Source organism: Dicentrarchus labrax, unplaced genomic scaffold (assembly GCF_905237075.1).
Source record: "Dicentrarchus labrax unplaced genomic scaffold, dlabrax2021, whole genome shotgun sequence".
Classification (NCBI taxonomy): Eukaryota; Metazoa; Chordata; class Actinopteri; family Moronidae; genus Dicentrarchus; species Dicentrarchus labrax.
The window spans coordinates 8,305,677-8,317,787 of NW_026136714.1; the positions used below are offsets into that span (position 1 = coordinate 8,305,677).

The 12,111-nt window shown below is 38.3% G+C and overlaps 3 protein-coding genes across 4 annotated transcripts; 1 reads left to right on the top strand and 2 right to left on the bottom strand.

Moving 5' to 3' along the window:
* Window positions 1–117: 117 nt before the first annotated feature.
* Window positions 118–4,407, bottom strand: nfu1 (NFU1 iron-sulfur cluster scaffold homolog (S. cerevisiae)). Its single transcript, XM_051421499.1, has 8 exons — window positions 4,311–4,407; window positions 2,788–2,888; window positions 2,552–2,687; window positions 1,778–1,844; window positions 1,562–1,679; window positions 1,394–1,457; window positions 1,120–1,294; window positions 118–506 (listed from the first exon to the last, which is right to left on the bottom strand). Exons 1-8 carry the CDS (start codon window positions 4,367–4,369, stop codon window positions 471–473), a joined length of 756 nt encoding a protein of 251 aa, XP_051277459.1. The 5' UTR covers window positions 4,370–4,407; the 3' UTR covers window positions 118–470.
* Window positions 4,408–4,449: 42 nt separating this feature from the next.
* Window positions 4,450–7,124, top strand: cunh9orf78 (chromosome unknown C9orf78 homolog). Its single transcript, XM_051421498.1, has 9 exons — window positions 4,450–4,627; window positions 4,826–4,885; window positions 5,013–5,064; window positions 5,140–5,210; window positions 5,328–5,405; window positions 5,739–5,936; window positions 6,072–6,208; window positions 6,294–6,398; window positions 6,629–7,124. Exons 1-9 carry the CDS (start codon window positions 4,551–4,553, stop codon window positions 6,724–6,726), a joined length of 876 nt encoding a protein of 291 aa, XP_051277458.1. The 5' UTR covers window positions 4,450–4,550; the 3' UTR covers window positions 6,727–7,124.
* med22 (mediator complex subunit 22) lies at window positions 7,122–11,497 on the bottom strand. 2 transcript variants are annotated; one of them, XM_051421500.1, is made up of 5 exons: window positions 11,379–11,497; window positions 11,015–11,162; window positions 10,844–10,924; window positions 9,328–9,536; window positions 7,122–7,826 (listed from the first exon to the last, which is right to left on the bottom strand). In XM_051421500.1, the coding sequence occupies exons 2-5, from the start codon at window positions 11,135–11,137 to the stop codon at window positions 7,634–7,636; spliced, it is 606 nt and encodes a 201-aa protein (XP_051277460.1). In that variant the 5' UTR covers window positions 11,138–11,162; window positions 11,379–11,497; the 3' UTR covers window positions 7,122–7,633. The 2 variants fall into 2 exon arrangements, with proteins under 2 accessions (XP_051277460.1, XP_051277462.1); XM_051421502.1 differs by lacking the exon at window positions 7,122–7,826 and having other exon boundaries at window positions 8,189–9,536; window positions 11,379–11,496.
* Window positions 11,498–12,111: the final 614 nt, after the last annotated feature.

Consider the following 12,111-nt stretch of genomic DNA (forward strand, 5'->3'; position numbering starts at 1 on the left):
GTTTGTTTTGGAGGAGGCTTGTAAAAAAAAAAAAAAAAACTTGATTGTGTAATATTAAGCACATCAAATATTAACTCCACACACACACACAACAAAATACTGTTAGATTAGGAGGCACAGCATTCATAAAATACTTTAATAAACTTTATTTATATACATGTAGTATATGTATTAACAAGCGACTGATTTAGTAAAGGTGTAACAATGTGAAATAATAAATACATTTTATTTCAGCTCTGCAGTCATGAGTTTCTACGACCGGGCTCTTTAGTCCCAATTCTTTAAATACTGCCATAGTACATAATATACACAAAAAAAATCTATGATAACAGTTGAATAATGATCACGTTGAGCTCTCTGACACAGGTATGCTATACACCACATCATTTTATTGCATCTATGGCTGGGATAACAGGAAGTGTCCGGGGGAAGGGAGGAATGTGACAACGTGGTTCTGGTTTCAGTATAGTTCAAACTTGAGCCGCCTCCTCTTCCTCGTCCTTCACCTGTGGAAAAGAAATACGTTTATTTAACATTTTCAAGTATTTTAGGTGCAGTTTTATGTGCTATTAAACATGTTTATATATCTGGCAATTATGTGTAATGACAAGGCACATGTCCATAAATACAGTTAGTCAATCATTAAAAAATACAACATAAAATATCTGTTTTAAAAGCCTTGGCAACCTCTACAATGTAATTTTTGTAACAAATGACTTTAGGCCTGTAGTATATTCGTATATTCAGCACAAGATATAAACTTTTAAGCTCATTATTAAACAAAACCACTGTTTTGCTTTATAATAAATACAGCAGTTTAATGTTGAATTTTCATCAGTTTCAGTGGATGGCAGAGAATAAACAGGTGGCAACAGGTGGTTTTTGCAATAAACTCGATTATTGTGTTAACATAAATGTGTTGCAATATGATAACTGTTAATATCTCCTAGGCATACAGTTATCAAATATATGTCAATTACTGTCCTATCCCTTACCATTACCTAAAACATGGCAGAATAAAAAATATTAATGAGGAAGTCAGAAAGAAGAAGCGTGTATTACTGTAACTAAATTAAGCAGCAGGTGTACAACATAATATCATCTGGCTGGAGAACAAACCTGCTCCACTGATTCAACTTCAGGGACGTAAAACTGCAGCATGTTCTGGATTCCACTCTTTAAAGTAATAATGGAACTGGGACAACTGGTGCAGGAGCCCTGCAGTTTCAGTTTAACGATGCCGTCTTCAAATCCCCGATACAGAACATCGCCTCCATCCTCCTGGACTGTTGGCCTGGGGAAGAAGAACATCAACAAGTGAGGACAAAGGAGAGACAGCCATTGTCACAGGGAACAGACAATGATATTGGAGTGCATCTTCACAAGCAGCTACCTTATTCGAGTATCCAGCAGTTCTTTGATCATAGCAACTACTTCATCATCGTCATCTGATGGTGCTGAAAAGACACATGGAGATTCCTTAGCATTTACAAACAGCTTGCCTTACCAGTTTAGGTGTCTATTTCGGTGTTTTGCCTGCACATCTGGTTACAGTCCTTACCTGTGTCCGCATTAGGTGTGCTATCATCATTCACAACTGGAAGTCCAGAAGTGAAAAAGTCCATAATGGCAGCAAATACATCGGGCTTGATTACTTTCCATTCCATATTGGCATCAGTCTAAATAGAGAGAGAAAGGAAAAAAGTTATTCCAAGCAATGACATTACAACATGCTGCATTATGAGGTATACTGTACATAACTTGGACCTGGTTTTACCTTTGATATGGTGATAAAGTCAGGGCCCAGGAACACACTCGTTACTCCATCAATTCTAAATAGCTGTCTGAAGACAACACAGAACATCAGTGAGGTTTTGTCGGGGGGATGAATTGAACTTGAAAAGTTTTAAAATGTTAAAAAAATAACAGAAACTTTGTTTATAAAAGAAAGAAAATTGTACATATACATATGCAGTATCTATGCCCACGTGAATTACTTATATATCATAATTCTAGTTTAATATATTACTTTTACAGCACATACAGTATTTCCCTTTACAATTATTGACATTGAATGATTCAAAGCTTATTTCGATATAAAAGCCAAGACAAGAAACCGCAGTAACATATTCTAATCATGCATTGGAGGACACACAGTGTTTCACACTTTTATAAGCATTGCATTGTCAGATAAAGGAACACTGGGTTCAGCTTTGAGGACAATGGCTGCAGATTCAAGGGCAACCTAAGGAACATTCAGAAGTATTACTGCTGTGCTCAACAATAATTAAAACTTACAGGCATTGCTTTGGTTCTCATGCAACCGGTCTAGCAAGTGAATAAATCTCCATAGGTGACTTGCCAAACACAAGTGTAACTAATAATAATAATAATGGCTACATTCCATTTAGTTATGAAAAAGTGGAACATAGCCAACACCAATATCTTTATTGAAACCAGTAATGTTCCTACAGCGCTGAATCAAAATGCCTGCTATGAAAACGTTTTAATAATCTCCGGTCAGTAACTTTGTATTTAAGAAGTCATATACCTGGCTAAGGGAGAGCAGTGCGCGTCACGGGGTCCGGCAAAATTCATGGTTCCTGATTCAAGAACTGTACGACCTGGCAGAAACTTTAGGCTGTTTGGATTTGGTGTGTCCTGTGTCTGCACAAACATGGTCCTTCCTGGAGAGAAAGAAAAACAGAACAGTTAAGAATGTAACATCAGTCATTATAGTGTTATCTCCAAGCTAGAGAGCCACAGGGGTGCTACAGGGATACAAACCAGGAACAACCCAATGGGGGTTTTGTGGCCATCTGTTTGAAACTCCTGTGTTATGTGAAGGCCAGTGTAATCCGGCGCTCTGATATCCACTGCCAGCAAGGCTGAGACAACACATAACAGAGATTAAAAATGTTACTGCCAGTGGTGGAAGAAGTACTCAGATAAGATAGGGTAACAGTAGAAAAGTATTGGCATCACAATAAACTTAAATTCCCAAAAGTAAAAGTACTCATAATGCAGAATTGCCCATTTTCAGATTTGGAGATCATTGTATATTTATACTATTATATTAAAATTACTGATGAATTTGTACATTGCTTTCATGGTGTAGCTGGTAAAGCTGAGGGCAATTTTAACTAATTTATATACACCTGAGTGGCTTTTAAATTTCTCCCCTGGGGATCAATAAAGTCTTGAATCAACCTATTTTAATATATGTCATCATTTATTTATCATATTTTGTATCAGTAATCTGAATCTGCAAAGTGACTAGTAACTAAAGTCGTCAGATAAATAAAGTGGAGTAAAAAAGTAAAACATTTCCCAAATGTAGTGGATGCAAAAAAATGGGGCAGTAACAGATTAAAGTAGGGAACAGTTGAGTAAAACTAATCTACTTAAAGTCGTTTTGTGCACAATACATAATTCCTTTGTAGCAGAAGTTACATAGAGCAATGCAACAGAGCCATAAATACACCGGCCCTGCAATCACTCATGCGGGACAATTAATTTTGATCTTTTCTTGTGTTTGCCAAGGATAACGCAAAATGAATGTCATGTGGGCATAGCTAATGGATTAATGTCCTATTCATATACAAATATACATAGGTTTAATGTTTTATTGTTTTACAACTTGGACTAAGCTAATTGAGATTTCTTGACAAGCTTCACTCTTAATTTCTAAAAGAAACCAGTTATCTACAAGTTCATAAACCAAACTACTATTCACCACCGTTACTATGACAAGCCTTCAACATTACTGGTGCAGCCAACTCTTATCAGAAGTAGTGTAACTAGTTCAATGGAGATCACCTGTTTGTAACTACATATTGTAGGTCGCATATAGCTGTTTCAAAGACGACATAACATTAAATATCCCTTAAGAGTTCAGTCCAATCATTGCACCATCACATCAGCAGTAATATCTTAAATAACCAAAGAGCCACAAACTTAAACATTAAAACGTCCGGATGTCCACATGGACTCAAATCAATGGCTACAGCTACATTTTGACTTAAAGGGATTTATTTGTATGTATGATTAAATTAAATTCGTAGAGCAATAATACTCAAGTGTCAAAGAAGCTTTAATAACTGGCAGTGATGTAATGAGTGAAGAAAATAAAAGACAAGTGCTCTAAGTTATAATAATCTGTCTGCGTCACTCTGCTACTTAGCCACCTAGCCGCTAACAGCGACCGTCAGCCGGACTCTGGTGTTTAAGAGGTCGATGCGTCACGTAAAGAGTAAAGAGCTAACCGAGAGGACGTCTCACTGTGAAACCTGACGGACAGGTAAACTTACGGACGCGCCAGTCTCGCTGAAATCCCGAACAACCTGCCGACCTGTCTGTAAGTCGCCATGTTTGTTGTGATTATCTAAAAAAAGAACGGAAGTGGTCCGGTACATTTGCGGAAGTGACGCAATATTATTGTGCGTTTGTTAAAGTCGTCCCCTCCACCTCAACCGTCTGCTATCGTCAAACGCTTTTTTTTTTTTTTTTTTTTGCGATAGCTCTGAAATAACGTTAAAGCTGCATCGAAAATGCCGAGTGGCAGAAACTTTAGGAGGAGAAGGGACTCGTCGGATGTGGAGGAGGATGAAACAACCAAAGAAGTCAGGTAAAGTACTTTATTTACTTTATTTAAAGTCTAAACATGAACAACATGCTAACGGTCTCTTATGTAAGCTAACGTAGCCAGCTGCTCCATTAAAGTTAAAAATGGGCTAAACTATTTATTAACGGGTTTCTTTTGTCTTTGTTTTTTGTATTTTTAGCCAATTAACATTCAATTAATGTTTATTTATCGGTCTTCCAGAGCTAAAGTAAGTGAGGCTAAAGAGCTTCAGAGTTTGCGGAAACGACAGACCGGAGTCAGGTAACCTGTGAATCTTAACACTTGTTTGTTTCTCAAACTATGAATACATTGCAAAAGGGTAAAGTCTCTGCAATAAAATGAAACAACTGATATATAAATTAATATTCGTTATTTCTCTTTTGGTTAGTGTGACCGCGCTGTTGGTAGGAGAGAAACTGCCACCAGAGTCTGAGATGGATGTAAGTGAACCTCTTGAATATTGATTTATTTTATGTGTTTGATGTTGTGTTGTTAAAATAAACGTTTTATTACAGAATGATCCTTTTAAACTGAAAACTGGAGGAGTTGTAGACATGAAGAAAGTCAAAGACAGGAATAGGGACATGTAAGTAAATCTCTGTTAGTGTTAGTAACATAATGTGTGTGTACTTGTACTAAATGGAAAATGTTTGTAATCACATTGGACACTCGATTGCCTAACGGACCTCTCTTCCACGTACAGGACAGAAGACGAGACAGACCTCAACCTGGGCACTTCCTTTTCTGCTGAAACTAACAGAAGAGACGAGGATGCGGACATGTATGTCTCCCTTTTCCACTTGTGACACATACACACATACAGACACACCCTCGCTCTCTTTGGCATTCAAAATGTGCTGAGTGGGCACGCACTGGTCAGACTTGTTTGCATTTATTTACATGTTAAACAGCAATATTCAACACTTGCTTTATTTAAATGTGGAGGGCCAACATGCTTGGTTTAGATCGGTCATTTTAGTCTTAAAGATAAGTGAATTTCCAGATACAAGATTGTATTTACAACATTTAGGACACAATTATTGATTCACACACAAAGTGCTTTAATAGAAATATTTTAAAAGGTTATTTTTCTTTCATGAATCTATCGTCACAGGATGAAATATATTGAGACAGAGCTGAAAAAGAAGAAGGGTTTGGTGGAAGCTGAGGAACAGAAAGTTAAGGTGAAGAATGCAGAGGACCACCTGTATGAGCTGCCCGAGAGCATCCGAGTCAATTCTGCCAAGAAGACCGAAGAGATGTTATCCAATCAGATGCTGAGTGGGATTCCTGAAGTCGATCTTGGCATTGAGTACGTACAGAAGATTCTCAAAATTATTTTTTTATTTATTTTTTACTCTTCAGCAGTTCAGCAGCACATGTCACTGACCAGCTGAAAGGATGCAACGCTGTTACTGAGAGCCTGTTTCTGTCATTTCTTCCCCAGTGCAAAGATAAAGAACATTATCTTCACAGAGGAGGCAAAAGCCAAACTTCTGGCAGAACAGAGGAACAAGAAGAAAGACAACGGGACATCATTTGTACCCACCAACATCGCTGTGAACTATGTCCAACACAACCGCTGTGAGTTCTGTCGATCTGTAAACATCGGGGTTTAAATAGTGAGACGTGGAAGGTTGGTTAAATATGTAAATGTTTTGTTTTTCAGTCTATCACGAGGATGTGAATGCACCACAGAGGCACCACAGGCACAGAGAAGAGCCCAAAGCAAGGCCACTACGTGTGGGAGACACTGAGAAACCAGGTCCAGAGGGTAAGAGACTGGACAGCACAGTTCCTTACAATATAGCAGTTCAGCAGCAGGCGGCAGGAAACTGTTTAATCATACTGCAGCAGAATGATTTAAAAGTGTACTTGTTTCTATAAACTGTCTGGCATTTGTGACTTTACTTGGAACGTTGTTTATACAAATAATATAAGGTTGCTCACTGCTCTTCTGAAAGCTGTAATTTAATGATTTATACCTTCTGCACCACTCGACAGCATCGTCACCACCGAACTACCGCAAACGTCCAAATAACGAAAAGGCCACAGATGACTACCATTATGAGAAGTTCAAGAAGATGAATCGACGTTATTGAGGAGCTGGATGCATTGTTTTTTTTAAAGGTTAAATTAGTCAACTGGATGTCCATCTTTGTAAAGATTGCAGACTGGTTTTCTCAAACAACGATCAATCAGAGGACTCCCAAGAAAGTGTTGTGCTTTGTAAAGTTTGTAAATAGCTCTCTGTGGTTATCTGTCTACAGTTCATTTGCTTTGTGATGTGTTGTTAAAGGAAGATTCCACATTATTGAATCCAGGTTGTCTGATGACCAAATTAGACTAGAATCTGTTAAGGAATAACATAAGAAATTTTGATTGAGAGGTCTTATGAGAACTTTGCTTTTTAGTTCACTGTTAAGTTTTGACTTTTAGTTGTAGATTTGTATCTTTAGATCTTTCAAAAACATCTTGAATTAAAAACATAAAACCATCAGATTTAAGTTCTTTAATGTGACCAGTGCTTGTAAGGGTAAAAAAAAGAACAGCAGAAATAAAACATTACAAAAAACATACTAAATAAACATAAGAACATACACTCATATTCAATACTTAAGGAAAAATATAAAAATGTTTACTTGTATTTAAATGCTGCAAAGGTACACTAAAAATCCATAAAGCTGTCTGCATGTTATACTTCAGTATTGTGTGTAAGTCATTTTGAATAAGTCTTTTAAACTGGAAGGTTACATTTGATTTGTTTTACAGGACATTCTTGTGATTCTAATAAGCTTTTCAGGTACTTCTTGTTTAGTAGTTTATTGAACTCTTCTCCTGTAATACAAGTTTATGCAAAATAAATCCTCAATGCCAGTTTTGGTCCAACACAAAACAGTGGGAGACCTAATCAGACACTAGTCCACTATGTGTAATGGAAACTAAATGAGCAAAACCAATGAAGTCCAAACTGAGCACAAGTGCTCCAATCAGTGTCCACTTTTCTCCTCATGGTTTCTCTATAGAGGATGCCCCGTGTCCGTTGAGGTGCTGTTGGGGGTTTGTCTCCTGTGGAGGAGGTCCCTCCACGTCCTCTCGGTCACCCTGGGTAGAGCTGCAGCTGCTGCCCGGGGAGGCCCAGCTGTCTTGTCGGCGATAGGCTTCACACAGTGGCAGATCAGTGCTGTCCCACTGACTGTAGCTGTGCGGAACGGAAACCAGTAGGAGGCAAAGAATCAGCGTAGCACAGAAAGAGAGGAGCAGACAAGAGCGGCAGGTCAGAATAAGCACATTCATACACGTAGAGGAGCGCATAAGGGCATGCATACAATAGAAGCATGGAGGTTATGCAGAAGCACTGGAAACTGGATCAATGCATAATACAGCAGTAGTGTGACTTAATCAACTGTTGATTTCGAGTTCAACAAAAAAGGTGCAATTAGTTGCTGATGGAGGAGAAAGCAGAGCGAGTGAAGCGAGGAAGGAAGGCCCACACCCAGCATGCTCCGAACAAGGCTGAGAGACACTTTTTAATACTTTCTCACAGAAAACAAGACAAACTACTACAGTGTTTTGTCTCTACTTTATTTCTTAATCATTCTGGGTCTATTGGAACAGCTGGCACAAACTGGTACACATGAACAACCCACAACATGTGTGATGGCGCGCATGGTTACAGCTTGAGTCCCTTGTGCTCTTAAGGACGGAATCAATTAAAAATAACCTAATTGCTTTTACAGAAAACATCTATTTGAGAGACTCTTGGTAGCTTCAGATTTGACCTCCAATAAATAACAGCAAACAAGTTGTGTCGTATTTTACAGTCTATACCAAAGGTTCATCCAAAGCCCATTCTTAAAATCTACCATCATCATTACATTTATGATTTAAATATTATATATAAATAATCTTCAATGAATGACATACTTATAAAAGTGTATATTCTGATATAGTTTTAGTTATTTCAATGTGTAATTCTTCTAAAGGGAGTTCACTTTCTCTACAAAACTTTATGTCAACTTTGTCACAACAAGTGTTTTAGTCATGTATTTGAATGAATTCTGGCCATTACTTTAAAATATTTTAGCTGTAAATGAACTAGGAGCAAAGGACTCATAACTTACATTCCACTAAATCTCTCCCTGACAATATTTGTTAAAACCTCTCTCAAGCCTACTGGACACTGCAGACCAGTAAACTGAGACACTGATCACCATTTAGAAAAGAAACCCAGCAGTAGATCAATGCCAATGCATTCTGTTCTGAATTATGAGATTTGTCTGTCTGGCTTTCATACTGCATCAGTAAACTGCATTGAATGCTCAAAAATACATGTTGAACTGTGGTCGTTCCAAGAGCTGCTTACATTTACACACTGATGTTGTAGTTAACGCTGAAGTCCTCTCTGCTTTCATCAATTTACGACACACGTCACAGAGCAGAAATACAGTCAAGGCACTTAGTAATCAATAACACTTAGTGAGATGAGCTCCAGCACAACGACCCTCAGCAATGCTTGGTGTTGATGAATGGTGCCGTTTGGATATGACGATGAGATAAATTCAACCCACGTTTAGATGCTGGCGGAAACTAAACCCTCCCTTGGGCTCAGCAGTGAATGGTAAAGGTGAGACGGTACATGGTGCCTGGCATGGGACAACAGAGGGGCGGTGGGATGGGGGCAAGTATGAGCCTACTTGTACCTGGAGGAGTAATATTCTTCCTCAAGCTCATACAGGTCGATGGCGATCTCGTCACGGAGCGAGGTGAGCTTCTTGTCACACTCCTCCTGCAGCGAGCGGAGCTGCTGGTTCTGGAGGCTGATGGCGTCGTTCACGGAGGGAAAGTCGTTTAGGATCAGGAACTGCTTCAGATCGGACACCAGCTTCATCAGGGACTCACCGGCTCGGACCTGATGCAACAACACAGAAGGAATTAATCACAATGTTCTTTTCTGTTCCTGTTTCTGGACTGAAGACACTTTTCAAAGCTCAAATAAATCCTGATAGTCTAGAAGCAGTCTCAGTCAAAAGTTTGCGTTGCATATCACTTCAGCTTTAACGTCTTCAAGAAGCAGCATGTAGGATTTAGTGGCATCGAGCGGTGTAGTCGCAGATTGCAGCTTCCTTGCTTTACCTTCCCCTTGCAAGTGCAAAGGAAAAACTACAGTGGCACGAAATGCATGAAAGACACCAACGGCCATATCTAGAGCCAGTGTTTGGTTCTTTCTCTTCTGGGCTACTAGTAGAAACACAGCGGCCTCCATGGAAGGCAACCTGCAGCATCTGTAGATAAATGACTTATTCTAAGGTGACAAAAACACAACAGTTCTTATTTTCAGGTGATTACACTAATGAAAACATACCTTTAAATACTATATTCAATATATTACATTTGATTTCTGCCAGTTGATCCTCCTAAATGTTACACACTGGATATAATCATACCAGTTGGTCAGTAAGTATGCTGTGTATGCATAATTTACTCAAAGTTAACTTTACTTTAAATTCTAGTGAAGATCCTACTCTGTATATATCTACAACATTTACATTTTAATGGTTCATGTAGTCCAGGGTTTGGAAAGTTCACTCAGTATAATCAGAATCACTTTTATTGGCCAGGTTTGTGCACACATACAAGGAATTTGACTCTTGCAATATTATGTATATTGTATTGGGAACTGTTGGGTCTCTGTAAATAATGTTACAAGGAGTTTGGTCTAGACCTGCTCTATTTGAAAAGTGTCGTGGGATAACTTCTGTTATGAATTGGCGCTATATACAAATAAAATTGAATTGAATATTGACAGAATAAGAATAAACAAACAGGACAACAAGCTCAACAAAAACAGACATAAACTACCCTGCACCGCAGATAATAGTGCAAAGGATGCTGAAATAAATATTTACGTGCAGTCATTTCTATGTACATGAGGTAGGTGGATATGACCGTTAAGAAAATAATAAATAAATATCCTATATGAAGCGTTTGCTCAAAGTTAATTACTGTTTATTGCATTCATTTAGAAACCAGCAAACCTCCAAAGAAGACTGGTGAAATGTTGGCTGTGAGGGATCGTGAGTGCATTTACTTCAGATAATGTCTGAATTAAATAAGTCAAGGCAACAGATTCAGTGCATGCCCACACTTATTAAATGTAGGCTTCTTTCAAAGCATTAAAAAAACACAAAAAACAAAACATGTTTTCATGACACTTACAATGTTGGCTGCTCTGACGTGCATCTCATAATGGTCCTGCTCTGCTTGGGTTGCTCTGGAAACCTGCGTCTCATCCTCTATCTGGGGAAAGAAAACAGTGCAAACGACAGGAAATGAAGACATTAAAGTGGTAGAATAACAGATGAACGAGAAGTCACTGTGTCCATGTACCTTCGCTGTTTTGATAATTTCTGTGAAGTTGTCCAGGATGGAGCGGATGTCATCTTTCAGTCTCTTGTTGTAGTTCTGTAGCAGACTCTCTTTGCTTTGAGGGAGCACTCTCTGAGAGGCCATCGTGCTCAGCAGCAGGCGACGTTACCTGTTCACATGAAGTTAAAAACACACACATCCATTCAGAAGCTGGTGAGGTCCAAACAATCCGCGAGCGACTAGCTAGCATGAAAACGGCGCGTGTTTTCATAACAGAAACAGGTGAGACGTCTCGGGGGAAAAAAAACGTGTTTAATGTAGTTTCAGTGTCTTTGCTACTGCGTAAATGTGTTTTAATACGTGTTCTGTAATGGTTATCACTTACTTTTTACCGCATACTTTGTAAACAATGTCGTTATTGTATAAAACAACCACTACGTTTGCTTTCCTTTCTTCTTCTTGGTGTTTAATGGCGGCTGACATCCGGTGTGTTTGTGCGCACTATCGCCCTCCAGCGGAGTGTTTCCTAAACCTGGTTCCTTCCTGACTCAGTGACTTATTGTTTGGATATTTCATATTATACTCAATGCATAACAATGGCATTAGAGAACAACTAATAAACTGAACAATGAACCCAAATAATGAGCAATATTTAACACAATAACTGAGCAATTTGGTTGAATTTTGAACGGATTATTTCCTGTGAATATTACATCACAGATGAGTTTCCCTGATCATTTTGGTAGACTTTCAATATAATTCTGTTAGTATTGGTTTTTTTATATTTATTTTACAATCATACATACTTAATAGGCTTCTTTTTTTTTGACAAATTCAGTGTTTGAAATGTTTGAGATTCGGCAGTATATTTTAGAAGCTTTCTTACGCAGCTTAAAATTAAGAAGTACGGTGGCCCTGAGGTGCAAATCACAACAGCAAATCAGAAAACACAACACAAAAAGAGAAAACACAACGGCAAATCAGAAAACACAGATATGGACTATTGGAACCCCTGTTTCTACCTCTCTTAGGTATCCCACATTAACATGGACGTATTAATACAATATTTTCTTATTTAGTGGTTTGAATTTTCAGATTTGGCAACTTGAACGCATAGG

Excerpts from the sequence above, each read along its gene's own strand:
- nfu1 (XM_051421499.1), bottom strand. The coding sequence starts at position 4,369 with ATGGCGACTTACAGACAGGTCGGCAGGTTGTTCGGGATTTCAGCGAGA. Across the intron at positions 2,688-2,787 it reads CCCCCATTGGGTTGTTCCTG|GAAGGACCATGTTTGTGCAG; the intron begins GTTTGTATCCCT and ends CTTTCTCTCCAG. Across the intron at positions 1,845-2,551 it reads CACTGCTCTCCCTTAGCCAG|ACAGCTATTTAGAATTGATG; the intron begins GTATATGACTTC and ends TGTTGTCTTCAG.
- cunh9orf78 (XM_051421498.1), top strand. The coding sequence starts at position 4,551 with ATGCCGAGTGGCAGAAACTTTAGGAGGAGAAGGGACTCGTCGGATGTG. Across the intron at positions 5,211-5,327 it reads AAAGACAGGAATAGGGACAT|GACAGAAGACGAGACAGACC; the intron begins GTAAGTAAATCT and ends TTCCACGTACAG. Across the intron at positions 5,406-5,738 it reads AGAGACGAGGATGCGGACAT|GATGAAATATATTGAGACAG; the intron begins GTATGTCTCCCT and ends CTATCGTCACAG.
- med22 (XM_051421500.1), bottom strand. The coding sequence starts at position 11,137 with ATGGCCTCTCAGAGAGTGCTCCCTCAAAGCAAAGAGAGTCTGCTACAG. Across the intron at positions 9,537-10,843 it reads ACGTCAGAGCAGCCAACATT|GTCCGAGCCGGTGAGTCCCT; the intron begins GTAAGTGTCATG and ends TTGTTGCATCAG. Across the intron at positions 7,827-9,327 it reads GAAGAATATTACTCCTCCAG|CTACAGTCAGTGGGACAGCA; the intron begins GTACAAGTAGGC and ends CGTTCCGCACAG.